This window comes from Alligator mississippiensis, chromosome 2 (genome assembly GCF_030867095.1).
Source record: "Alligator mississippiensis isolate rAllMis1 chromosome 2, rAllMis1, whole genome shotgun sequence".
In the NCBI taxonomy this organism is placed as follows: domain Eukaryota; kingdom Metazoa; phylum Chordata; order Crocodylia; family Alligatoridae; genus Alligator; species Alligator mississippiensis.
The window spans coordinates 140,665,323-140,692,876 of NC_081825.1; the positions used below are offsets into that span (position 1 = coordinate 140,665,323).

General features: G+C 47.1%; 1 protein-coding gene across 1 annotated transcript; it reads left to right on the forward strand.

Moving 5' to 3' along the window:
- Positions 1-2,156: 2,156 nt before the first annotated feature.
- Positions 2,157-27,301, forward strand: SRP72 (signal recognition particle 72). Its single transcript, XM_006270069.4, has 19 exons — positions 2,157-2,322; positions 4,112-4,232; positions 5,961-6,084; positions 6,905-7,048; positions 8,358-8,469; positions 9,009-9,040; positions 9,675-9,799; positions 9,885-9,942; positions 12,485-12,616; positions 14,588-14,716; positions 15,881-15,953; positions 17,219-17,283; positions 18,770-18,865; positions 20,462-20,565; positions 21,400-21,477; positions 22,206-22,343; positions 23,001-23,038; positions 24,602-24,761; positions 26,671-27,301. Exons 1-19 carry the CDS (start codon positions 2,196-2,198, stop codon positions 26,849-26,851), a joined length of 2,037 nt encoding a protein of 678 aa, XP_006270131.1. The 5' UTR covers positions 2,157-2,195; the 3' UTR covers positions 26,852-27,301.
- The last annotated feature ends 253 nt before the right edge of the window (positions 27,302-27,554 follow it).

A 27,554-nucleotide genomic window follows, 5' to 3' on the forward strand; every position in this document is an offset into this window, starting at 1 on the left:
CTTAAAGACCACTCGTAAAATAGTGAAAACCTGTAAGTCTTGTAGCGAGAGAGAAGATGAAAGTCAAAAGCAGCAACTTCTCATAGGTTAAGTGGGGTATCTTGAAAGCGTATGTAGTGTATGTGGGGACATTGGCAAATGAAATGTCCCTTTGATAAATCATAGAATCATAGAAAGTTAGGGTTAGAAGGGACCTCAGGTGACCATCTAGTCCAACCCCCTGCTCAAAGCAGGACCAGCCCCAACTAGATCATCCTAGCCAAAGCTTGTCTAGCCGGGTTTTGAAAACCTCCAAGGCTGGAGATTTCACCACCACTCTGGGTAACTTATTCCAGTGTTTTACTACCCTCTTAGTGAGAAACTTTCTGAATATCTAACCTAAACTTCCCTTGCTGCAACTTGAGACCTTTGCTCCTTGTTCTGTTATCTGCCAACACTGAAAAGAGTCTAATGCCATCCTCTTCCAACCCCCACTTCAGATAGTTGAAGGCTCCTATTAAGTCCCCTCTCAGTCTGCTTTTCTCTAGACTAAATAAGCCCAGTTCCCTTGGCCTTTCCTTGAAAGTCGTGCCCCAGCCCTCTCACCATTGTTGGTGCGCTCCTCTGGACTGTCTCCAATTTGTCCACATCCTTTCCATAGTGGGGGGCCCAAAACTGAACACAGTACTCCAGATGTGGCCTTGCCAGTGCTGAATAGAGGGGAATAATCACTTCCCTTGACCTGCTGGCAACACTCCTACCAATGCAGCCCAGGATGCTGTAGCCTTCTTTGCAACAAGAGCACACTGCTGACTCCTACTCAGTTTATCATCCACTGTAACTCCCTGGTGCTTTTCTGCAGAGCTTCTGCCCAGCCAGTCAACCCCCAGCTTGTAGTGGTGCATGGGACTGTTCTGTCCTAAGTGCACGACTTTGCACTTGTCCTTGTTGAACCTCATGAGATTTCGCCCAATCCTCCAATTTGTCTAGGTTACTTTGAATCCTAGCCCTATCTTCCAGCGTATCTACTACGCTCCCAGGTTCGTGTCATCTGCAGACTTGCTGAGGGTGCACTCTATGCCATCTTCCAGGTCACTGGTGAGGACATTGAACAAAACTGGCTCCAGGACCTGGGGTGCTCCACTTGATGCCAGCTGTCAGCTAGACATCAAGCCATTGATTCTTACTCTCTGAATGTGATGTTCCAGCCAGTTTTCTATCCGCTTTACAGTCCATTCATCCAGCCCGTACTTCCTTAGCTTGCCTAGGAAAATGTGGTGGGAGACCATATCAAAAGCTTTGCTAAAATCAAGGTACACCACATCCTGTGGATGTGGGGAGACCGGTGGATGTGTGGTGTACCTTAATTTTAGCAAGATTTTTGATATGGTCTCCCACAACATTTTCCTAGGCAAGCTAAGGAAGTATGGGCTGGAAGAATGGATACTTCATATTTCATATCACACAGATACTAATGATACTTCTTGTAAAACTTCATGAACAAAGGGGTTTCAGCATGCTATAGCAAGCCCTGCATTTTGCAAGCTGGAGCTCTAGGGCTGGTTAGATGCACTCTGCAGCACATCTCAGCTTGGTGTGTCTTGGGGTGGGGCAGAAAAATAAAAATGAACCCAGCCACGCCCATAAATTGCAACGTAATATCACCTGCCCACTCACAGACTGGAACTGCTAATCTTTCTGTTACCCCCTTAGGACCCAGGCCCATCAGGCGCAGAAGAGGCCTGCCTATGCTTCTCCACAGAGCCCCAGGGCTCAAACTGCCCCGGCCAGAAACAGGTGCACACACTCCACTGCCATCAGCAGCCCCCGCTCCCTCCAAATGAACGGATAAGAAATCAGCAAAAAGGGGCCACGAGCAGCCCCAACCTGCCCCTTTTATCTGCCAGCCTGACGCTGAGCCTCAGAGACGCTCCGCAAGCCCCCGGGCCCGCTGCCGCCTTGCTGCTGGGGCCTGGACGCGCTCGGCTGCCCCGCCCCCGCCCCCGCCCGAGACACCTCCAAGCGGCGGGTGCGGGCGCCACCGCCAGACGGGCCTCACGAGCCAGCGCGGTAAGGCGCACAGGGAAGATGGGGCGGGGCCAGAGCCCCGCGGTTACCACCCCATTCACAGCTGTCGCTACATCCGCTTCTGGGGCAGGGGTCACCTGCGCTCCTCCCCTTTCCGCGCCGCTGTGTCTCCAGCCCCACGTCCCAAGATGGCGGCAGCCGGTGCTGGCGGCGGGGCGGTGGCTGCGGGAGGAGCAGTGTCCGTGTTGTGGAGCGAAGTGAGCCGCTTTGGGCAGAGCGGCGACTACGCGCGTGCTGCTAAGGCCGTCAGCAAGAGTGAGGCTCCCTCGTGCCCGTGGCCACGTCATCCCGCCCTCTCCCCCCCTCCCGCGGGCCGAATGGCCCCGCCCGCTCTACACTCCGGTTCGAATGGGCCAGCCCGTTACCTCCGCAGGCTGCGTGGGCGGGGGGGGGCGTTCCAGGGGCAGCGCCCTGTGCAGGCCCACGTGTCTTTCAAAAAGGCCTGTAGTGTGGGTGGCCTTGCCCCGCGGCGGGTCGCTTGGGCTCCACAGGAGCTGCCCCCACACTTTTCCTTTGTCAAAAAATAAGGGGGACAGCACAGAGCTAGTGTGGGCCACGTGCAAGAGGGTGACTCGCTCTGAGGGCAGCTGTGAGTCCTCCCCACCCCCATCTTGGGAGGCTGGTAACCGTAGTTAGAAGTTGCAGGAGCCCAGCAGGCTGAGCCCCGCTGCCCTCCATCTGGCAGCAGCGTCTTGGGCATCCATGCAGTCTGTCCTCAGGTCCTTGCTATCCGATTGTAGGATCTTGAGCCTGGCCTAAGTGGAGGAAAAGGCTGCTGGCTGCTGTGAGCACTGTTCCGTGCGCTGGGCTGGCGTCACCCTCATTGTGTATGTGCGCCCCCGCGTCCTTCTCTCATTTCTCATCCTGCTGCCTACAGCATGAGGTTTGTGCTTTGTCTTCGGGATGCAGGTTGTTTCATTCCTTTCAAACCCCATGGGATGGGGCCCTGAGCTACAGGTGCTGCCTTCACACAAGTAATAAAAAGGAATCCACGTGGAACAGCAAGAGGCAGGTTGTGTTATCCAGAGTAGTCATTTCTCGTGGACAGCTCCTGGGCTGGAGCAGAGTTTAGTGTTGGGTTGACCTTGGCAGAGTGAGAAAGGGAAAAGAAAAGTGGAAAAAGCTGATGGAAAGAGAAGCAAGGGTGAGAAGATGGATGTTTTGGTCCCAGGTAGCTCTGCATCAGGGGGTTACTTGGATTGTATTTAGCCCATTAGCCTTGATAAAATTCCTGGGGAGACTGTGAATCTGGGTTACATTGTCTTGTTCTGTCTCCGTGAAATATACGTAGTCCCGATTTTATTAAAGTCTGGTGGAGAGGACTGGCCCAGTGGGAGCAATTGACATGTGGCAAACCAAAACTTGGAATATCAGGGTCGGGCTTTGTGGATGTCTATTTACTGTGCCATGTTTTGATACCAAGACTCTTGAGATCTGAGTCCATTGCAGGGAAAGAGCAGATACTTTTCAGAATGTTTTGGTGAGAGGAGCTGTTCACTTTGGATGATCTATCAGCAGTTGATGTCATGTGGGAAAAGTCTTTCACTTTTTTCACCACTGTTGTCCCCAGGGAACAAAGCACTGGAACCAGTAATTATTTGTTTTATAGGTTTGGAATGGTGCTCTCTTTCTTGTGGTTTGGTTGCTTTTCTTCCCAAGTGGATAATTCAGCATAGATGATGCCCAGTTTTCTTACTTATTACATGGTCTGCAGAATGAAACTTTAGTGTAAGGTGCTGTTTAGTCCTTTGGCAGACAAAGTTCTTTGGGTGAATCTGATATCTTTTACTAAACCAACTTACTTTTTTTAGCAAGTTTTCAGGTTTAAAAACCCTTCATCAGGCTGAGGAAGTCTCTGCAGTTGGTGTGTGCTGTTCCTGGATGGAATGAAGTATAAGCACTTGTGTAACTATATCCACAGATGGGGTTTTTGCAGTGCTAGAGAAATTGTCCAAACTTTCATTTTTACTTGACTTCAGATTGTCTTTTATGGGAGAAATGAATTATGGTCGTGCTTTGTGCTGAAACTATTTGCTTCCCTCAGTATTGCAGATCAACAAGGATGATGTGACTGCTCTTCACTGTAAAGTGGTGTGTCTTATTCACAGTGGAAGCTTCAAGGAAGCCCTCAGTGTAATCAACACACACACAAAAGTGTTAACCAGGTGAGTAACCACAAAGAAAATGCAGAAGCTCTTAGGGCAGGTGCCTAGTTAATTGGCAGTAACTATTACTAGGTTTTTTTGGTATTAGCAGAGATGAGACAAGACTATTGGCCTAATTTAGAGGAATGAACATAGGGCTGGGAATTGAGAACATGCAATTCTGAACCTGGCTGTTCCCCATTCCTGCAAATACTTAGACATCTTTTACTGTCTTTGCTAGGAGCGCTCATGGGCATACAGTGGAGCAGGTGCTCATGTGAGGGATATTCACTATGTAGGCATTTGCAGGATTGAAGCCCATGTCCCTCTGGATCTCAGACTTGCCAGATGTGATGTGGTAACTGAAATGCTTGCTTCCCTGCCTGTCTCCCTGACAAGGCTGTTGGAAAGTGCTAATATTTGAACAGTGATGAATGTGACCAATGCAAAATACAAACTCAATAGCGAGACCTCTGTGGTGCATCCACAGGTTGCTTCCCTGTTGGGAAATGAGACTTACCTGTGGACAGTAGGAGCACAGAATGGAGCATATTGTAGTAGCTGCAGTCATCTCAAAATAATCCAGATATTTTCTTATTTCAACTGCAAATATCAAACCTTCCTGAATCCTTTCATGAATTCCATCCTTCTCTGAATACTTGCAACTTAAATAACAACCCAGTTTCTTTAGCCTTGCAGAAAAATGTATACTGGGGGAGAGTAACTAAGTTCTGTTAACTGAAGCTTTTTCTACATAACACTTTTTGCCCAGCTGCTGGTCTTGTCGCATATATTCTCTGCAAGGAGAGTTCCCTCTGTCACAACTGAGGCGCCTATCATAGCTAATGCTCTGTCTTCTCATTATTAAGAGCATGTGTTACTCCTATGACTCATTCCTTTCTTATATTCCCATCTTTGCTCCAGTATGATTACAGTGTCTAGAAAATTTTTTAAATATGAACTCTGTGCTTGGAAATTGCCAACAGATGAGCCATGGAGTGCATGCTTTCAGTATCTGTTAAATTCACATAGTTTTGCCTTTTTTAGTTTTATGTTTTCATTTAGCTTGAGCAGTCATGTTGGGGTTAGCTGGGGAAATGTGCACCAAGCTCATATAAAATAAGAACTGTTTCCTGTCAGTATGTTTTTAGGCTTATTGGGGTCAGCCCTGCGAAATATCATTTAGCCTAACAACTTTGTTACCAGTTCTGCTATTTTGTTTCTATTACCTAACTTCAGAGTTAGCAGTTTGTAGTTCAGGAGAGATTGCATGCCTCATATTTTCTTTTTTATGTAGAGTTCAACATCTGTGCTTTTAGCTACAGGCATACTTTGATGCATCAACATTTGCCTGCTTTTAAATGGCTTTTTGTGAAGCTTTTCTTTGGTCTGCCTTGGAAATGGATGCTCTTCAAAAACTAAACAGGAAATCTGCACAGCCATGGGAATCTTGCCAACGTGGAGTGGGAATCTGAGCTTCTGACCTGTATCTTCTCAGATTACTCTTTGCACGGGGAGAAAAGGAGGGCTTGCATATTTTTCTCCAGTTTCAAGTCATCATTGCTCAAAAGATAGATGCTTAGTTACTGAATCATTTAGTGCCTGCACGTGTTGTTCGTTTCCTCTTAAAATGTGGCAGCCTTTTATGAATAATTGTGGGTGGTTCAGTAAGGGTTCATGCATCTCCTGAGGGGTGAGGGCTGTAGATAGAATCAGTGCTTTCATGGCCCTGCCTTGTTATCTTTGCAGTGACACCATTGCCTTTGAGAAGGCCTACTGCGAATACAGGCTGAACAGAATTGAAAATGCCCTGAAAACCATTCAGAGCGCCAGCCAGCAGACAGACAAACTGAAGGAGCTTTATGGACAAGTGGTAATTATGGCTTTGAAAACAGTGCATACAGTTCATGATGGTTAGACTGATACATCTGTACTGAGAGGCATTAAGAAACTGTAGATGTGCTTTCCTTCCTTGCAGCTGTAACTTTAAAGGCTGTGCTTTATGTTCTGGCCCTGGTCGGTTCAATGCCAGAGCTCCCTCTGACTTCAGTGGGGATTAAAATGTCAACCCTGCTTTAGTTGGCTTGGAAAGCCTGGCCACCTGGTTGGGCAGCAGGCATTATTCTTGCATAGGTAACCCCATAAATTTTCTTCCTGGTCTTCCATTTTTACTTCAGTTCAAGGATCTGGTTCCTCTGTTTCAGAAGACAGGGTAGCTTCCTGGCCCAAAGTTGACTGTCATTCTTTGCCACCTGACATCACTCAAATCTGGTCTTGGGGAGAAGCAGAGTCCCAGAAGAATCATTTCCTTTTCCCTATGTGAGGCAGATCAGCTTTTCTTTCTTGACCTAGTACTTCATTTGTTTCTACACATATCTCTTGAGATGAGGCATCTCGATGAGGTGCTCAGTGTTGGAACTGAAAGGAAGGAAGGAACTGTTCTTCCTTTTGTTTCCCTGGTAACTCAGAACCATCCAAACCTGAGGAAGCAACAGTTTTTTTTACTAAAAAAACAATGCCTGAAAGTGATAATTTAATTGAATCTACCCCTTGAAGAATCTGACTTTGAATGTTGGGAAAGAATAAAATGGAAGATAAAGCTAGCTTTATTTTTCAAGTGTATACTTTTCAGATCTTCCTTGTGGTACTTGTTCAGGTGTCTGGTACTCAAACCAATTTCCTTCTGTCCTCAGTTGTATAGGTTGGAGCACTATGATGACTGCTCGGCTGTGTATCGGGATCTTATCCGTAACTCCCAAGATGACTATGAGGAAGAAAGGAAAACCAACCTTTCTGCAGTGGTTGCAGCCCAGAGCACCTGGGAGAAAGTAGTGCCAGTAAGTAAGTGTGTGTTTGTACTGGTGTGAGAGTGGTCCCTCTCCCCTCTAGTTGTGTCCCTGATGTAGCCCCTCTGAAGGTGCTTTGCGAGGCTTGTCAGGTTGGCAATATTCTCCCTCTGTAAACCATCCTAGACAAGTGTCTGTCTAACTAATTCTTAAAAGCTTTGGGAACAGACCTCACCTATGACTACCAGGTATAGTGTCCAAAACATTAAAAATACCCTTTAATTTGCCACAGGTAAGGTAGGGTGAGGGGACTGTCAGTGCTAGCTAACTGCACCCTTCCTTCTGGGGCTGTTGTCACTTGTCTTCCACAGTTTTCTTGGCTAAAATCCAGTAAGCATCAGTGGCATCAGCTGACTTCTGTTTGTCCTGGAGACTTTCTATCCCATGACAGCATATTCTAGAGGATGTTGGTGACCTCTGGGTGTGTTGAAGATCAGTCATGAGATCACTTCTTGTGGTTCAGAGGCTGTTGAACAAATTCATGCTGTGTCAAGATTCTAACTCTGCTCACATGACTCAGACTTTACTAGTTACCTTCCTGCCAGCGGCTGTGTTCCACTGGATACTCCCATTCTTATATAATAAAGGGCTTTATCTGTCTGTCTGTAATGCTCTTGAGGCACTCTGGTTAGTGAAACAACCAATCAGAGTGCAGAGTGCTGCCATGACGGCGGGGACAGAGAGGATAGAGTGGGAGGGCGAGGCCAGCATTGCTGGCCTGGCCTCTCCCCCCAGCCCTGCTCCTTGGAGGCAGCACAGCACTGCCATGATGACAGGGACAGAGCAGGGGTGTGGGCGAGGCTAGCAGTGCTGGAGACAGTGGTGGCGTAGGGTGCTGGCGGAGGCTGGCGGGGGGGACACCCCCACCCCTCTCCTCCTGGGAAGCGGCACTCTGTCTCTGCCCATCCCTGTTATTTTTGATGGGCAGTTGACTAGTAACTCTATATCTATGTGGTGTTGTTCCCATTAGCTGTAGCAGGTAAATGGCACTGTTTGGTTTCTGTTTGATTGTATCCATTAAAGCTTGAGCACATGCAACAGGATGTGAATTTACAGTGACTTTCCCAGACAGTGCAGTGACAGAAATTGCCTGTATGTGCGAATTGGCTTAGGGTCATAATCCTGCAAAGTCTACTTATATCCAGGGAAATTTTACTAATCTCTCTATCAAAGGAAAGACCCTTTGCATATTGCTTTTAGGTGTTGGACACATGAAGCCATGTACATTTTTCTAATCTGACTTCTGATGTGAAAAATCTGTTTTTCAAGCATTTAACCACCTACATTTGCTCCATGCTAGGAAGATTTGGGTCTCCAAGAAGTTACCTATGAACTGTGTTACAATGCTGCATGTGCATTGATTGGGCAAGGCAAGCTGAATGAGGCAATGAAAAAACTACAGAAAGCAGAAGGTAAGGACACAGGGAAAGATCTGAGTGTGTTGTCATTTGCTGCATGTGCACACATTTGGAGGGAGAGAACAAGGAATTGAGTCCTGGTCAAAAGTGGAAAACAGAGTTGGCCCTTGTTAGGCCTTCCCACTACAATTCCCTGGAAGTGTTTGTCCAGAATGGTTGAGAGTTGTAACATGCACCATTCCTTTAATACAACCCAGTTTCTTTAGCCAGTTCTTAAGGCTGGACAGATCTAGCTTTAAAGGTAAACAGGGAAAGAATAATAATAGTAAATTCATTAAGTATTGGTTGTCAGGAGGAGTTGTCTTCTGCATACTTGGTATGTTCTCTGACTTGATGTATGTGGGAGAAAGATAAGAATAAAGTCATTCCTTTTTTTCTGGCATTACAAACATAAGCCTAAAAATTGGTAGAAGCCTTATACTTAATATCCACAAGGAGCACATAACAGGCCCTTCTTTCATACTGAAAAAGCAAAAGCCAGGAGGCTAAAGAATGAACTTTGCCTGAACTTGTCTTTTAATTATTTCTTGTAGATCTGTGTCGCCAGTCACTCTCAGAAGACTCTGTAAGTTTGATAATGATCTGAATCATTTGTATTTTCAAAGTGTTTGGTGATTTGCCATGAGATTTTTTTTTTTTAAGTTCCCATATGATATTTTGTCCATCAATAGTCCTCCCTTCTGCCTGTATTGCCCTTCTACTACCACCCTTGGTGTCTGAGTTGTAATTCTGCATAATGCTGAAATGCTCATTCTTGGAGATTAATTTTTTTCTTTGCCTCAATTCTTGTGTGGTCACTTAGACAAGGGCCCTCTGGGTGTGTAGCACATCAAGCTGACACACCTTCTCTGTGCTGGTATGAATGATTGCAAACTGAAAGACAGTGAGGAATTGAGCGCATAAGTCATGATTCAAATTAGCACATCGCAGCAGGTGCCTAGTGCCTAGCAGATTAAGCACTCTGGTTTAAGGGTGATTTGTCTGTTGTTATATCTGGTAAACTTTTTCTTTTTGTATTGTGATTTATACTTTACATTTTTTAAATCATGTTGTGACTGACTTGCAGGTGTTCTGTGTAGTGGTGGGGATTGAAACTAGTGATGCTGCCAAACATCTTTCTGCAAAATGCTGAAACCAGGTAGTGTACGAAAAGAGATTTCATGTGGTTTTGCCTTAATTTTTTTTTCTCCCCCCTTCAGGATGTGACTGAGGAAGACATTAAGGCTGAACTGGCTATTATTCACGGTCAGATGGCCTATATTATGCAACTGCAGGGTCGCACAGAAGATGCTCTACAGCTTTACAATCAAATAATCAAATTAAAGTAAGGGCTTTATTGAAATGAGCTCTCCTTTCACATGGGATGAGGTTACTGCATAACAGCTGTGTGTTTTCTCATTTGTCTGCAGGCCAACAGATGTGGGATTGCTTGCTGTAATTGCAAATAACATCATTACTATTAACAAGGTATAGAACGACCTATCTTATTTCTTTGCAAAAATGCTTCAGAAAGCTGAGTGAACACAATTCTGCAGTCATTCCACCCAGAGTTTCCACTGACATTGTCTGAAGTGGAAGACCTATGCTAGCTTATAAGTAGTGCTAGAGAACTATGCTAGCTTATAAGTAATTCCGTTTACATTACTGGCCTAATCTTTCCATTATTTTTAGTGCCAAATGTCTCAATCCTGTAAAAATTTAACTACATAAATTTGCATATATATGCATCTGAAGTCAGTGTAATGGCTCACATTTGCAGGACTTGAGATTTATAAAATTGGAGTGCACAAGTGTATGCATGTGAGGGTGTGTTTTTCAGTTACATGACTGAGTCAGTTGGAGAAATGTCAGTGGTTGCATTTAGGTTGCATTTAGGTATGGTATGTTTGGATTTCCATAGCTGGCTGTAAGCATTGTGCAGGCACATTGTGGACATGAGGCCTTTGTGCTCCTGTCAAATCCAAGTGAATGACTAAAATGAAAATTACTTGCGCATTTGTGACTTTTATATGAAATCTTATGCAGGTAGCGTTTGTGATTTGCATTCTTGCCAAGTTTCACATTATCTTTTTTTTTAAATGTTTGCCTGGCAATTGTGTCAGAAATCTGCTGGGTTTTTATTTTGAAACTCCTAAAAATCTCTGCAGTGTAACAGTGTACCCAGCAGAGTCAGCTTGGCAGTGCTTTTTCCAGAGGCAGGTGTCACTTGCAGTAGAGGATGCAGGTCTTAGATAATGTTTGTCCCTTCTTTGTACTCTGGTTAGTGATGAAATTTTTAACATTGTTATTAGAGGTGCATCAATATATTGGTTCATATTGGATTGCCGCTGATAAAAGGAAAATTGACGTTATTGGCAGTTGGCTTTTTTTTGCCAGTGTAGGTGATAAATCTCACTGATTAAGTGCTGCATGCATGCATGTGGGGGAGGGAAGGGGTGTGGTTGGGGGCGCAGATTGAGGCCTGCATGGTGAGGGAAAGAGTGGAGGTGGGGCAGTGGCAGATGCTGCCCTGCGGGAGCCCACATCAAGCAGCTCACCCTTACCCCGCAAACGAATCCAGGGGGCACATGCCTCCTCCGTGGGTGCACGCAGTGGTGGGGAGCCACTCACGGTTCTGTCTTGCACCCTGTCTTGGCTGTGCAGTGCCTGCCTCACTCCCTCCCTCGCTGTGGGGGCCTTGATCTGCGGCCCACCGCCGCCCTGCGCGCGCGCCCCCCCCCCATGCCAGGCTGCATAGCGGGTATCGGATTGGTGTTATTGGCCACAAAAATCTTAATTAGTGCATGGGTGTAGGTTGTAGCCATATTGGTCTAAGGACATAGGCAGACAAGGTTCTTTGGGTAAATCTGATATCTTTTATTAGACTAACTCAAATTTATCAGTGCATTGCTTTTACAGAAACTGACATCATTTTTCAATTAAACTCCTTAGAATGAAGAAAATTAGTTTAACTTCCTTGTAGCTGATTAGCTGATATGTTTGGATGCCTACTTACATACATACCACTGTTTCAGTTGGTTCACATTTTGAAGATTTTCAGCACACCTGGAGAGTCAGTTACTCTTTAAATAAAAGCTACGGTGCTGAAGCACAAGGTGTAGGCCTCATGAGAGTTTCAACTTCCTGAGCTGTGAAAAATGCCCCAAATTCAGCCTCTCCCAATGTTTTTCCATTCTGCCTCATGAGATGTTTCTTTTAGATGTCTAAGTTTTATATAGTGTTGCAAAGGCTTATGGGCTGCCTTGCTAACTTTTATTGTAAAGAGAGCAAACCTTTCCCATAACAAGAAAAAAAAGTAAATGCTCTGTAGAGCAAGTCTTGAGAGAAACACTTAAACATTGACTGCTTTACAGGGAGCAGTTACCAAGACCTTATTTTTTCCACACAGAGGAAAGTGATGGGCTCAGACCCTGCTCTAGCCAGCTGTATGTGCTAGTAGCACCATTCTCGTAAGCCTGGGTTTGGCCTTTTTTCATGCCAGTTGGGATTTTTTTTTTTTTTGACAGCAGTAGGGAATGGAGGAGGGACTTGGGCTGTCTGTTTGGATGGGCCAGGTTCAATGCCCTGCTCCACTCTAAGCTTCCTGTATGACCTTGGGCAAGTCACTTAACTGCTTTGTACCTTGTACCTCAGGCTAATAGCACCAATGTGTATGCAGGAGGCCCATGAGAGTGTATGCAATAAAGATTGGGAGGTGTTCAGATAGTATAACGGAAGGGGCTTGATAAGTGGGCATAACATAATCATGTCTTCCCAAGTTGCTGTATCCTCAATGCCCCTCTGTTGTTTTCTCTCTAATGTTCAGAGCTGATGAGCAGTGGTTCAGGTGTGTGCCTATGGGTGTTCATGGCAAAGGATGAGCAGTGCGTGCATATGGGAGAAGGAAGATGGGGATGGGGTTGCGGGGGAGGGCTTTTTTGAGACGAAACTCAAATTGGGATCTTAGGCACCTCCCAGATGAGCAGCATAGTGAAATTGGGCTTTGCTTCTCTGCTTCTGTTTCTCACAGGACCAAAATGTCTTTGACTCGAAAAAGAAAGTGAAGCTGACCAATGCGGAAGGAGTGGAACACAAACTCTCCAAGAAACAGCTCCAGGCGATCGAGTTTAACAAAGCTTTGTTGGCAATGTACACCAACCAGGTAAAAGGGGATGCTTCTGCAGATCTCCCAGCTTTCTGCAGAATGGTCTTTCCCTGTCAAACTTGGTTGCAGTTATGCAGAGCTGAAAGAAAGTGGGACTGCCAGGCTTTTCAAAGGTGCTCAGAATCCAGCAGTGGTTATTGAAATGATTTTCTTGCTAAGCCCTTTTGAGAATCTGGGCACTTCATTTAAGGAAGTTGAGCAATTAAAACAGTATTTCTCAACTTCAGACTCAAGGCACCCCTGGATAGACTCAATGCGCCCCCTCAGAAAATGCCAGCTCTTAGTTTTCATTCTTTTTTTTCTTTTCTGATGTTGTAAAAATAATAGAGCAGTTTCTGTTGCAAAGAACTCAAAGACCACAACTATGGACTTCTGTTTGAAACTATGGGTTTATCTTGTGACTCATGTTTTGTACACCTAACTGTGCTAGTGTAGTATGGCACCCTGACTGAGAATCACTGATTTCAAAGAAACATTCCTTCCTTAAATGTTTCCAGTCTAAAGCACTCATAGTGGGCTCCTTTGTTAGTCAGAACATTGACTAACATGCAGGGTAAATCCTTAATCTAGTTTATCTCAGTTTTTGTTACAGTGATGCTAGTAGCAGTTTTCGAACTGAGCTGCCCTGTCAGTTTCAAGGCTGCTGTTTAAAGCAGGGTTCTGAGTAATAGTGTAACCAGCCTAGGAATTTGCGAACAGCTGTACAGAGGCTAGAGCCTATCCTCTGGGCCATAGTTTCTCAACCCGTGGTATGCGTACCCCTGGGGGTACGTGAGACAGGCAGGGGGTACACGGCACGGAAACCCCCCAAAGCAAGGGGGCACTGCTGCTCCCCCTGCTGCTGCTGGGTTCACGTCCAGTCGTTTGCCCCCACCCCCAAGCTGGCCAAAGGCTGTTGCAGGAGGGGGAGGGCAGGCACACACATACCTGCCTGTCGGTGGGAAGCGTGTGGGTAAGTTTTCTTTCTTCTTTATCCTGCCTGGGCTCTGAGTGGAGAGGGGCAGACCGAGACTCCCAGAGTGCAGGAGAGGCAGGGTGCTGCCCTGCTCCCTCCTGTGCTGTGGGGACTGGCCCCATGACCCGGCCTGCCCGGGACCCAGTTCACTGTGAGAGGGAGGGCTAGCAATGGCACCGGGCTCTTCCAGGTGCTCAGGGCAGGCTGCGGTGATACGAGGGGGGCTGCTGCCTACCCCCCCAGTGCTGCCCCTTCCGAACATGGGGAAAAGCTCTGTGCTGCTGCCAGCCCTGCCTGTAGCCAGCCTGGGCTCTGGGGCAGCTGCAGCAGGCAGCAGTCAGGCTGCAAACAGCTGCACCGGGCTCCACAGCTCCAGCATCAGCTCCATGCTGGCAACTGCATGTGCACCTCAAATCAGAGAGCAGAATATCCCTGCTCTTGCTCTGAGACATCCGTGCAGTTGCTGCCAGCACAGAGCTGATGCTGGGGCTGTGCAACTTCTCCCCATCACCCCAACCCCTGCTGCTCTAGAAACTGACCTAACAACTTTATAGGATTTCATGCTGAACCAGCTTCTAGTAGGGACTGTTGAAGTGAAATTCTGATGGATTTTTGCTAGAAGTAAATATATGCAGCTGCCTGTGCAGGAAATAACAACTTAGCCCTTGGAAAGGCAAGTGTTAGTCAAAAAAGTTGTCAGGAGACTAGGGCAGTTGCACAAGGCTTCCCTTCTTTTTCCAGAAAGCTTAGCAAAAGTCAGCTCCCCATCAGTGCATTTCTTAAACCCCCCCACCCCCCATCCATATGCATGCAGCCTAATGGGATAACCAAGGTGTGGGAAGGATTTGTATTATGGTAACCTGCAGTGCTCCATTGGGCAGATACTTTTCCAGATGTGTTTGTTTAGGCACTAGCACCGTAGGGCCTGCTCCTTAATGTTCTCCCCTGTCCTTTCTGAGGGGGAGTACAGTTGCACTAACTACCCCCTAATCCTGTGCTCTTGTGTCCCTCAGGCAGACCAGTGCCGCAAGCTATCAGCAAGCCTGCAGTCACAAAGCCCTGAACACCTGCTCCCTGTGTTAATCGAGGCAGCCCAGCTGTGTCGTGAGAAACAGCATGCAAAAGCAGTCGAGCTTCTCCAGGTAGGTGACTCAAAGCCTTGTGCTGGCCTCAAGACCACTTCCATTTTTGCCCTGGAAGTGCAGGCCAAGAAGCAGGCTTTTTCTTTGCCTCAAACAGCAGTATTCAGTACATAAAGCAGTCTGTAGCCCTCAAATGTAAGGTACTGCAGGAACCCAGCCCTCTGTCAGTTGTCTTCAGTCATCCCTGAGTTTCCTTGCTGGTGGGTTCAGCATACAGTGGCCAGTCTGGCTTGTTCCTTGTATTTTACATACTTCCTCCTACTCAGCAGTGCTTTTCTCCAACTACAGTGGAAGTGGGAGTAGTTCCAGGGTTGCTTTCCCTCCCTCATAGCAGCATGATAGATGGCAGTGACAGAATGGTGCATGCCTCCTGGAAAGGAGGACTTCGTTCTCCCTACACAGCATGTAGCTGTGCCCATGGTGTGGTGTCCACATCCACTTTCCATTCCTTCTGGCTAGTGGACTATGTGAGAAAGTTGTGCCAATTTAATTTAACTGGAAAGGTTGGTTGAGTAGATGTGAAGATATTTCTTATTAGACCAACTGAGTACTTGGAAATATGTTTTTAGCAAGCTTTCGGCTCCCTATGCCTGAAGAAGGGTGACTGCCCAAAAGCTTGCTAAGAACTTCTTATGTTGTTAGACCAGCACGACTACAACCAAAAACTCAGCTTTAATTTTAACTGGCATTTAAACTTGCTGGGTGGACAATATCTGGTTTGGCTTAAGAGTGTCTTCTTTCAGTTTAGTGTATACTGTCTCCTAATTGATTGTAGCCAATTTTAAATAATGTCCGTGCAGCTTATGGAACATGCACCTTAAATGTGGAAGCTTAAATAAGGTCCTGGCTATTGTGACAGGCATCACCTTGGAGCGCTGTGGTCATCAGTTGCTGAGTGGGTAATAGCATCTATGAGACTCTCATATACTTGAGTGAGAGGACTCCTGAGGCCAGTCAGGACAGTATTTTGCTATGAGTGATGCTCCTTTAACTCAGAGCTTGCTTGGAGATGGTGCTGCCATGAATATTACTCTTTCCCACCCTTCCCACCCCCAACAGTTGCAGTCATGCCTTATTTTGGAGACTAGTTTTAAAATAGGACAAGCTGCAGTTGTTACTTGGTGCCTGTGAACGTGGTCATGCATTCTTTTGTTTCTACCTCAGGATTTTGCAGATCAACATCCTGCCAATGCGGCAGAGATCAAGCTTACAATGGCACAGCTGAAAATTGCTCAAGGTATGAGGCACCTTTTTGTGTTGGGAAATGCTTGCCTTTCTATTTGCCCTGTGTTTGAGGACACACTTTGAAGGTATATCTACACCACAGTGATTGGTAGTGCTCTACAGGGGTATCTAGGCTAGCCAGATGAATCCATGATGCTACAGTGACAGCCCATCCACTACCATAGTGGGATGGAGTCTCCTAGTAAACAGGAGCATGCTGCTAGGTGAGAGCTTGGCATAGATACTCCTAGAATGCTTCCACCCTGAAGCCGGGGTCCTGGGAAGCTAACAGGGCATGGTTTTGGGCACTGCTAGTATTGGTCCTTCAGGATCTTGGAAGATGAACTATTGTGGGTGCTTCAGACTAACAGAAGAAAGTGAGGGCAGGATGCTAGTAATCCAAGGTCTAATTTGGCAGGTCCAATGTGTTCAGGGTGTGTGCTGAGCAAGGGGGTGGTTCTTCCATTCTCCTGCAACTGCTCCAGCAGGCAAAGCAGTAAGATCAGTGTACTGCATGCTGCTGTTGCTGACTGAATATTGCTCAAGTTCCCAGTCCCTTCCTCCTCAGTTATGCACTGTCCCACACAATGTTTGGCATAGGTTTAGTGTCCGTTTGTCCAGAGTGCCAGCCTTATGCTCCCTGGCTGCTTGGCAAAGCTGCCTATAGTGGGTGGGACTCTTTGATGTACACAAGGAGACAGTCTGGCCTAGTATGGCTTGAGGAGGCTTCAGAATTACCCTGTGCTTGTCTGATTTTTACACCCGGTGAAGCAGGTGGTGTAACGCAACTCGGGCCATGGTTGAGGATCCTACCATGCAGGGTTGTTCTGACTTTCTGTAGAAGCCACCCAGCCATTTGTTTTCCTGCCTCTGCTGTGAGCCTGCACATACAGTACTGCCCACAAGCCCCTGTGTTTAGGCTTAAACAGGAAGGAGCCCCTTGGATGGGCCAGTTGCCTGCCATCCCTTGGGCATGTGGAACCCAGAACGCTGTTCTGGTTGATGCCAGAAGAATGAGGCAGTGCTGAGATTTGTCACTTTCCTGCTAATAGCTGGTGATTGGAGTCATCTGAGCAGTTGTGGTGGAGAGCTTCCTCACCAGGTGGGGAACAGGGGGAGGGTGTAGCATGTCATCATTTTCCTTAGCACCTCCCCCACCCTGACCATCATGTACTCAGATGTTTCTAGGCAGAGGTGGGGAAAGCGGGTCCAGGGTGAAGAAGCAGCAGAGCAAGGAAAGCATTGCCGTACAGCTGAAGGTACACTTCTTTCTTTAAGGTAGCGTCACAAAAGCCTGCATCATCCTGAAGAGCTTAGAGGAGTTGCAGCACAAGCCAGGCATGGTGAGTAGCTGTTACTATGTGCTCAGACGTGCACTGTCACAATGTCCTTTTGTCGGGGCCCTTTCTCTGTTCCTGTTGTCCCCTTCCTGCTGGTTCTCAAGGCTCAGTTCTGCCCTTGATGTATGCTGTCTGTCTTGGCTCACTCCTCTGCCTGCAGTGATGCTTGCTTGCAGAGACTTTTCCTGCGTAGCATTATACCTCAGTAGATTTTAGAACTTGGAACCATCTTGTTTATCCTGGACACAGCTGGCCAGCCAGAGGCTAACAGTTTACGTTAATGATTGCCAGAGGCTATGAACTACCATACTTCCTGGTCACAGCTGCTCAGACCCCTCTTGTATTTCAACTGCACTTGGATAATATCCTAGGCCAGCTATTCGCCTGGGAAATAATGTTAAGAATTTATTAAAGAGGAGCTTCAAAATGCCTTCATGTTTAACCAGTAGCTGGAAGCAAGGTGGAGCCAGCCAGTAAAACTTGACTCTTCAGGTCTGTATGATGCTCAAAGCATCCTGTAGGCACCTTGGCCGCCTTAGCTGCTGGGGTTCAATATCTTGTCCCCTTTTCCAAGTTTCTTCCTTACCATGCAGATACAAGCTCCTTTCAAGGGGATTGACTTTAAGATTTTCATATGTTTACAACAAAAGAAAGAAATCTGGCAGGCAACTTACCCAAAGAATAAATACTAAGCAAATGTGTACCCTCATGTTACTCTTCTGCTCATATTTGTAAGCAGTCAAAGCTGCTATTGTGGTTTTAGTAACAGTACAAAAGTCCTTCACAGTACGTGATCTCCTCTTCCATCCTTTGTGCAATAAAGTCATAATCATGCTTTTGTAATATTTGTTGTTTCCATGGTGATAACATAGTTCTTGTATCCTAACCATCAACCTAACTGCTGGAAAAATGGGGCAGTTGTGCTTGGGGGGGAGGGGGCTTTTATTCAGATACTCAGCTGTCCTGACCTTTACAGTGACATCCTGGCTGGGACTTCAGGAGCTGGAGAGTAGAAGTATTGCGAATGGGTTTGTCGCTGCTTTTGGAACTCCCCTATAGCAGTGCTTCACTTGATTTTCTTGTTTTTTAATGATTTTTTTTTTTTTAGCTTCCCCTCTAATTGTGTGTTTCTTACTCCTTACCACATGTGCACATTCTAATTGAAAGGCCAGGGAGACAGTGTTGGAGGGATTGTACTATGGTAACCTCCAGCACTCCTCCTGGGGTGGTACTTCCCAGAAGATGCATCTGTTTGGCACTAGCACCATTGGGCTTGCACATGAATGCTCCCTATCCTTTCTGAGGGGGTAGCACAATTGCATTAACTATCCCTTAATTCTGTGCTCTTGTGTCCCTCAGGCAGACCAGTGCCACAAGCTGTCAGCATCCTAAGGTGACGAGTGCTAAAAATAAATGTAAATAAACTCCATTTGGTTGGCAACAAGATGACTAAAATCCTGGCTTTCAAGCTGCTCTTTGATATTTTCAGGTGTCTGCATTAGTGACAATGTATAGTCATGAAGAAGATATTGACAGTGCGATTGAGGTCTTCACACAAGCTATCCAGTGGTACCAGCAATTCCAGGTAAGCAGAGCAGGAAAGATGGCATGTAAAATTTTGCTTGAGTTGCCTTGCCTTTCTGTCCAGCTGGTTTGGGTCCACCTGTTCCTCACCAGCTCCTACCACCTTCCAGTACACCTCAACAGGAGAAGAACGCTTTGGTTCCAGCTTGTCTTTGCCAAGCGCTAACTCCATCTATTGAGGCTGGGGGATTAGAGAGCTTCTCTGCTCCTCATCCATGTGAAATGCTTCTGGCATTAGGTTTATTACTGAGGCCAGTGGTAGGCCTGCCATAGGGAGGAAATGGCAGACTATTTACCAGCCCTTCTGGTGCCTGCTGACCAGTATGTGTCTTGGAGGAACAGGATGTAGCACTTATTTTGGCAGGTAGTTAATTGCCAGGAGTAATTGGAGAACTTGAGTCCCATAGGAACTGTTCTGCTGCAGCACCAACTGTTGGCTGCATCCCTCTTTCTTGTCTTTCTTCCTGCAAGGACCCTGGGCTTTGCCAAATGCACCTGTCTGCAAATTTGGCCCAAAGGCCAAGTCATCAGGTGCTGAGGAAATGGCTGACGTGCAGAGAGCAGTAAATGAATGTTAGCTTGCTGGGATTATTGAATCCTGCTGAAGCCTGCCATCCCCACCTCTGGTTTTGATGGGCAGCTGTCAAAGGGTATAGGCTGCTGTATTAACAAGGCAGAGGTGTGGGGACCTGCTCCTTTGTAGACGGTGTCTCCAAGCAGAAGGCTGGTTCGCACATCACGGCAACTCTAATGCAAGGGAGTGAAGGGCTGCGGGTGTCCAGAGCTTGTGTCAGAGCCATGGGCACTGTGCTGCCTCTTGTACGCTAGATGTTCAGAGACCAGGGCAATGTGTGTCCCCAGTACTAAGTAGCAAGGAGAAGGCAGAATTGGGCAGGACTCAGTTGCAGGAGGTGCCCTGGCCTTAATTATTGAGTAGCAGTGACTGACCTTTTGCACTGGGTGACCTGACAGTTGTTTCCTGTTCCCAGTTCCAAAACTGCTTTGAGGAGCAACTGGTGAGCGAACGCCGCCCCCCCCCCCCCCCCCCAATGTCCCTGTGCTGTGGGCAGTGGTTTGAACCTCTAGCACATGGGCCAAATGCAGTCTGCCGAGCCATAGGTATCGGGCCTGTTGGACTCGCCACAGATCAGGAAACTTGACAAAAAATACAGCCCCTTTGCCTCGCTGTAGAATCCCAAGTCCTGCACAGCAGATTGGGGCTGTGTGGATGGGTTTGTGCTAGTGGAGTCAGGTTGAATCTAGGCCACAACCTGGCCCCCACCCCCATGGGGATGTCTCCTGTCTTCCATGCAACCAGATGGGGCCCTACTGTGACTGTGTTCTCCTAGATTGGGACTGCCAGCTGATCTGGCTTGAGCACTGCCAATCTAGCTTGTCAGCCAGAAAGGTTGAGTGCTACTGGCTTAAAGCCATGATTGTGCTAGTTCTGGTATCTTCCATGTCACTGGGCAGTAGACATTAAGTGGTCTTGTGGTCTGAGCTGGTCTCTAGTACACCAAAGAGACAAAGCAGCAGGATCATCAGCTTTGCTCAGTGCTGGTGGGCATCTCCTAATTAAAACTATTATTGCTTTCAGCCAAAGTCTCCAGTTCACCTGTCACTCATAAGGGAAGCAGCCAACTTCAAGCTGAAACATGGGAGAAAGAAGGAAGCCATCAGTGACCTGGAGGAGCTGTGGAAGTGAGTGTGTGGTATGGCTGGGGAAAGGGGTGTCCTGCTCTGTTTTTGGATCCAAGCTGTGCAGGTGATGTCTGTGAGGATGGCCTAGGGCTTCTGGTGGTTAGATACTTGCAAAGGGACTTCTGTTCTATGCCATGCTCTCTGCCTGTGTTCTTGGCAACATGATGGAACCAGAGTCTGACAGAGTAACTAACTACAGCCATAGGTTTAGCACTGCAGTCTGTGGGAGCATCTGGTAACACCCAGAAGGACTCACCTGTATCTTGCCCAGAAGGAATTGTCATTCTTAAGGAATACCATAGCCAGCATGGAGGCAAGCAGCTGCTCCCAATGAAGTCTTTGCCACATTGACACTTCTGATTGGTCCAGTGCTGCTTTGGACTGATCCCTTTCCATATGTGAAGGGAGAGCATTTGGGTGACTAGTTTACAGCTGGTTTTCTAGTTCACCCTGGGGAGCAGGGTCATTTTATTTTCTCTATATGGTGTCAAAAGGCTTTCTTAAGAACTATTTTTCTTTTTTAAGAAAAGATACGAATTTAAAAAAATCCATGAGAGAATGCTGTACAGTAGGGATAATTAAACAGGTCCCATATGTCAGGTGCTTTTGTGGAGGCTCACTCCCTGGTGAGAGGCTGGTTGAAGTGCTTGACGTGGAAGTGAAATCCCTGGACATCACACAAGAGGCCTGTTCCTCCCTCCACTCTGTCTGATATTGTGACACTGACAGCATTGGTAGAGTGTAGTTTGTGCAGAGCCAGACCCTTGGCCATAGCAAGCAGAATGCTCCAGATGTTCTATAAACTTCAGAATGGTCCTTTCTTTTTCCTTGTAGGCAGAATCCAAAAGATGTCCACACCCTGGCCCAGCTCATCTCTGCCTACTCCCTTGTCGATCCTGAGAAGGCAAAAGTGTATCCTCTGTGACAGTGGCAAGGTCTGCAGCAGGAGCGGGGTGTTTGCTTTTTCTCTTTAGATTCCTAAAGTTTTTTCAATGGTGCTAGGAACTTTGGATCTGCTTCAGGAGCCCTCTGGTAGGACCATTTGATACCTGCTGCCCCTGGAGAAGTGAGGAGGTTTATTTGCAACTCCATACTAAGGGTGGAGCTTCCTGAAAGCATCCGATTGACTTGGGCACCTAACTGCAGTTTATTTCTCATGGGATTTGGGTCTTTTGAAACTGCCATTCTGAGAGCAACAGTGTTGGTCTAGAATGACCAAAAATAAAGTCAGCAGTTCAATTGCTTTCCCTGTAATATCCTTGTTATCTGTAACAATGTGATGTACTTTCCCACTCATTCTTTTGGCTTAAATTCCCCGAAGGCGATTTTTCTAGCTGAGATTGATATGTAGGGAATTTTTGATCAATAGATTTCAAAGTATTTTTCAAAGGAGGCTGTTATCACCCCCATTTTAAAAATGGGAAAACTGAGGCACAGGATAGTGAAGTGACTTGCCCAAGGTCACCCAGCAGGCCCATTCAGAACCAGGAGTAAAACCCAGGTCTCCAAAGTCCATGTCTGAGGCTGTCTCCACTGATGTGCTCTCTGTAAACATGCAACTAGCCAGTTCCCACCTGCTGGGACGTACTTGATGCTTTCTTCTGTCTGCGTTTGTGCTCCTGAACTCCGCCTCTCACCAGCTTTAGCAAGCACTTGCCCTCGTCGGACACAATGTCTTTGAAAGTAGACGTGGAGGCGCTTGAAAATTCTCCTGGGGCAACGTACATTCGGAAGAAAGGTGGAAAGGTCACAGGCGAGAACCAGCAGAAGGAGCAAGGGTAAAATATCTGGCTGTCAGGATGGGGACATGGTGGGGGAATGTGTTTATTAGGTGCACTGCATTGCACGAATCACTAGCTAAGAAATGTGCCTAAACAGAGCTGCTGGCTGACTCCTGCAGCTGATCTTGCTGCTGAAGAAGCAGGCTGTCCATGAGAGTAGGCTGACAACTTCCTGGAGATCCAGGAAGGGGCAGTAGGGTACACCAGTGATGCAGATGGACCCTGTGAAGAGACATCCCTATGAGAAACATGGTTAGCAGCTGGGGCAGTGTGGTGTCGGAGTAGTGAGCAGCACTCAACAAGGATGAGAATCCAGGCTATAGCATCTGGAAGATGTTCCCTCACTTTAAGGTTCTTGTTGGCAGCTCTGCAGAGCACTTGATGACTGGGCTGAAAAGCAGAGTGTTGAGAGCTGAGGAGGTAGGGGAAGTGGAGTTGGGGCTACAAGAGCCTGGTTCCAGGAGTGGGTTTTTCTGTTCTGCAGAGGAACTAGGTGGAGACACTGTCCTGGGAAATGAAGGCAATTTTTCTCTGACTTGCTGGTGTCCTTTTGCTTCTTCCCTAGAGGTATTCCCATCCCCATTTCAAGTTCTCTTTCCTAACGCATTCCAGGCCACCCCGTTGTGACACTGCTGTTATTTCTCCTCTCTCTAGGCAAGGAGATGTGAAGAAAAAGAAGAAGAAAAAGAAGGGTGAGTGCTTGTTTGTTGTGTTGCTGGACAATGAGTTTGGAGACTTCACTAGCCCTTCCCTTGCTCGTGCTGCTCCTGTTGGCCCTGTGGACAGCTTCTAGACCCCCACTCAGAATGAGTGAGAGATTCCCTTCTCCCAGCCCCTGTTTCCCTTGAAAACAACCTGGGACTATCAAATACATGAAGGAGTAAGTGCTCAGACCCTTCTGATTTCCAGCAGGAGCTGTACAACCTGCCCCTTGCTGAATGTTCCAGCCCCCAGGGCTTAGACATCCTTTTCAAGAAACCAGCATTCAGTTGCTTACTCACATTTGGTCACTGCAGTCCACCTTCCTGTCCTACAACTTTATCTCAGCTGTTCAATATGACAGACCAGGGCTAGTCCTGACCCTTCCTTCCCCATTTTCCCTGGTTGTTAGGAAGAGTTGAAGGCAGTTGGCATTATGTGGAGTTGGGTCTGAATTCCTTGTGATAGTCAAGCCTCTGTGTTCAGTTTGGCTATGAAAGCAGCAGGCCAGGCAAACCCAGTTGTTACTGGACTTTAATGTTAGAATTCAGGTGGTGGCACTGAAGTCATAGAAATGGCTTGGAGAAGAATAGTCCGTTTGCTGAAGTGTTGATTGAGTGCAGCAATTTGCAACTTCAAACATAAGACAAACAACAGAAAAACTTTGCCTAAGCTAAGACCATAACAAAATAAGATAAAGCGACAACATACAACTTAGCTTAAGTCAAGACCCAACAGAAACTTTGCCTATGTCTTGCATAGTCCCAAGGACAGTCTGTGGTGGCAACCAGCGATCCTCCTGGATCATGGTGTATGCAGACCTTTGATGCATATGCCTGGACAGGAATTTTGGGAGGAGTAGAGGCTGCCCAGACTTCCCATCCTCCCTTTAGGCCACTGAGACAGAATCCAAAGACCAGACTGAGTCCAGATGTTTGGTGCCTCCATGGCTGCAGTTGTATAAGTGTCTGGGAATCAAACCCAGGTCTCCTGTGTGGTAGACAAGGATTCTACCACTGAACCCCTGGGGGCTCCTAAGGACAGACTGCAGCCAGGCATTCAGAAGTTCTTCTGGGGCATCTGCAGGTCGACTTAGCTGGGGAGGGCAGGCCCACGGGCTTCATCTTTGCCTGGGCTTTTATGGGCGAGTCACACCTCTCTTCCTCCTTGGTTACCTTGACAACACCATGTCCCTTGCCCCTCTCTCACTTCTAGGGTCTTTTGGTCTTTTCAGGATTTGTCTGTTGATTCCTGGCTTTCTCAGGTCTCACTTTGAAATGTAAATGTAGCCCCCTGCCATCGGCTACAGAATTAGTTAAAGGGCCAAAGACTCTTGTGACTGTGCCATGGTTTGGGCAACACAGTGGTGCCCCCTGCCAGTAAGAATGGAGCTGTACCAGTACTTGTGGACCTGCCTACCACATGGACTGGGTAAAATAAGCAAACCTTGACTTAATGCCTCAGTCCTTACAACTTCCAATCTGTTTAGGAGGGTGTTGGGTCTCTTCCCCCAAATCATGTTGCTTAAGTTTCTTACCATACTGGACATTGCACAGGAAAACTGCCGAAGAACTATGACCCCAAAGTGACCCCGGACCCTGAGCGGTGGCTTCCAATGCGAGAACGTTCCTACTACCGTGGAAGGAAGAAGGGTAAAAAGAAGGATCAGATTGGAAAGGGGACACAGGGAGCAACCACAGCTTCTGCTTCTGAACTGTGAGTAACAGCCATGTGGAAAGGTTCTTGGAGACTCTTCAGCACCTCAGACAGCAGGGAGTGCACAAGGGCTTCACAAGCCATAGCCCCAGTGTTGCCAAAAACCTGCTGAACAGATCAGAGTCAGCCTTCTCTCTCTCTCTCCCCAGTGTAGAGAGTCTGACTTGTCTCCTCTTTAGGTGGTCAGCTGTGTTGGGTAGGGGCTGTATCTCTAAGCACTTGCAGCATGCTTGCTTTGGCAGATACCAAGAGGAGTCTTCCTTGGGGGATTACATTGTAAAGGACAGTGTGTGCATTTGGTATTCTCTTGCTGTTGAAAGGCCTTGAACAAAACATTGGTTTTGGTTGCAGCAGTGTGAGGTAAAGCTCCTCATCCCACAGAAACTACAGTGGGGTGGAGAGGGAATCACAGGGGATATAACTTGTCTTGGAATTGGGCTAAGAGCAGAGTAGCTGTGGTTTCCCCATTATGCTCTCCTTTGAGGCCCATGGGAAGAAGGGAATTCTTTCTGCTTTGTCATAGTTCTTGTTTGTATAACCTGTACCTAGTGTAAAATCTGTAATATACAATTAAGATGCCTAGTAGTGTCATTGATTAACTTGGAAAGGATTGAAACTATTATGGATATAGGCAAGCAAATCGATTAGACTGATTTAAGGGGAGTAGGGAGACTTATGGTTCAGCATAACTCTTGTGTATCTGCTCCATGCCACAGAAAATAGAAGCTAAGCCACATGTCAGCATGACTGATACAACTGTCACATTTATACAGCTCTTTCCTAGGTTTGCTCTAGTGTGAAGTTTTAGTAATTTACCTAGAAGCTAGATGGGATGTGTTGCTTTTAATGCTTTAAATTTCTTTGGGCTCTACTTCTACAAGGAAACTTGGTTGAGAATTCTTCTTCATCCATTGTTTTTGTTTAAAAATCCTGATTATTTTATTTTAAACCAAATCCCCTGTATGACTTCTACAGACATGTTGCTTATCCTTTTATAATGGCCACAAGCTAGCAGAGAGCAGATTTAGATTGGACATTAGGAAGAACTTCTTCACAGTTCGAGTGGCCAAGGTCTGGAACGGGCTCCCAAGGGAGGTGGTGCTCTCCCCTACCCTGGGGGTCTTCAAGAGGAGGTTAGATGAGTATCTAGCTGGGGTCATCTAGACCCAGCACTCTTTCCTGCTTATGCAGGGGGTCGGACTCGATGATCTATTGAGGTCCCTTCCGACCCTAACATCTATGAATCTATGAATTTTCAATGACACTTCTTTGAAGAAAGGCTTCTCTAAGATGGAATGATGGAGTTTCTCATAAGTGCCCTGTCCCAGAATAGCTCAGGGATCTGGGAGATACAGGTCCAAGTCCCTGCTCCCCTTGATTCAGGCCAGGGGTTTTAGCCTGGGCCTGTTGTACCCAGCCCAAGCTATATAGAGGGTTGGGGTGGGGGTTGCTCTATCAGCCTCTCTTCTTGGCATTGGTCAATTCTGCCTACTTGTTCTTTGAAGCAGGGAACTTGGACCTGAGTCTCCTATTTTCCAGATGTGAGCTGACTGCAGGTACTAGTTGACAAGACTCTTGCTGGCCTGGCAGGTGTTTATTCTATGCAGACTGGAACATCTCTGCCAGAAGAGGCTGACACACCCATCCTAGCTCAGGCCATAGCCTGGGGGCTCTAGGCAAGCCCCATGATCTCTTCTATCCCAGTTAATTCCCCCAACTGCCAGGCCGCTGGCTATCTGTGGTGGGTGTCTCAGGGAAAACCAGAAACCCAATCTGCTGTCAGATGTTCACAAACTCAGCATAGTTTTCTGAGACAGTAAAACCATTTCCCATCCAGCTCTTTTCAGAAGCTGCCAGGCTCAGGGAGGCACTTTCAACCCACACTGTGTTGCTTTTTTTCCCTCTTCAGGGATGCCAGCAAGACTGCGACTAGCCCACCTACCTCCCCACGGCCTGGCAGTGCTGTTGCCCCATCCTCTGCAGCCACCAGTAACGTGATCCCTCCCAGGCACCAGAAGCCAGCTGGTGCTGCTGCAACCAAGAAGAAGCAGCAGCAGAAAAAGAAGAAAGGAGGCAAGGGAGGGTGGTGATGAGAGTGACTGCTGGTTGCAGGCTGTGTAATGCTCCCTCCACCTGTGTAAGGCATCCAGAGCAGAATAAAGGTCCAAGAGCAAGGAGCAGCACCGGCTCTTGGCGTGAATCGCGCAGTTCCTGATGCCATGGCTGCCTGTGCCTTGTGTCAATCTCACAGGAGTACAGGAAGCTTTCGGTTCTCTCTCCCCTCACCTAACTCCCTTGTTAGCCCATCATCCATTCTCACTTGTCACTTTCTCCATGTGAGTGCAAAGAGGTATGGAAGCATCATGGTTCCTTTGCTCACAGAGTCAGTTCTGACATCCCAACCCTGTGCTCACAGCTGTTTTTCAGCAGTTGTGCAAATGATGCTTATTTTCCCTGAACCCATTTGTGTTGGAGAATAAACAGAAGCAACTGGTCACAACAAGCACATGGTGTTGTTGGCCTCTGCCTTAGATCCTTGACTTGCCCTCTGTTTACTAGAAAAGGCCATAATCTAGGTGTCAGGAGGACAGAGACTGTTTGTGTCAGGAGGATAGAGACACTGTGTGTGTGTGTGTGTGTGTGTGTGTGTGTGTGGGGGGGGGGGGGGGGGGGATGTAGGGGTGTGTGTGTGGGTATGGTTTTGAGCCACCACCTGGAAGTGGCCAGGTTCAGTGGAAGAGACAGCTACTTCTCTTGCTTTTTTTTTTTTCTTGTCTTGTTTTTTTCAATTGT

Excerpts from the sequence above, each read along its gene's own strand:
- SRP72 (XM_006270069.4), top strand. The coding sequence starts at position 2,196 with ATGGCGGCAGCCGGTGCTGGCGGCGGGGCGGTGGCTGCGGGAGGAGCA. Across the intron at positions 12,617-14,587 it reads TGGCAATGTACACCAACCAG|GCAGACCAGTGCCGCAAGCT; the intron begins GTAAAAGGGGAT and ends TGTGTCCCTCAG. Across the intron at positions 22,344-23,000 it reads AACCAGCAGAAGGAGCAAGG|GCAAGGAGATGTGAAGAAAA; the intron begins GTAAAATATCTG and ends TCCTCTCTCTAG.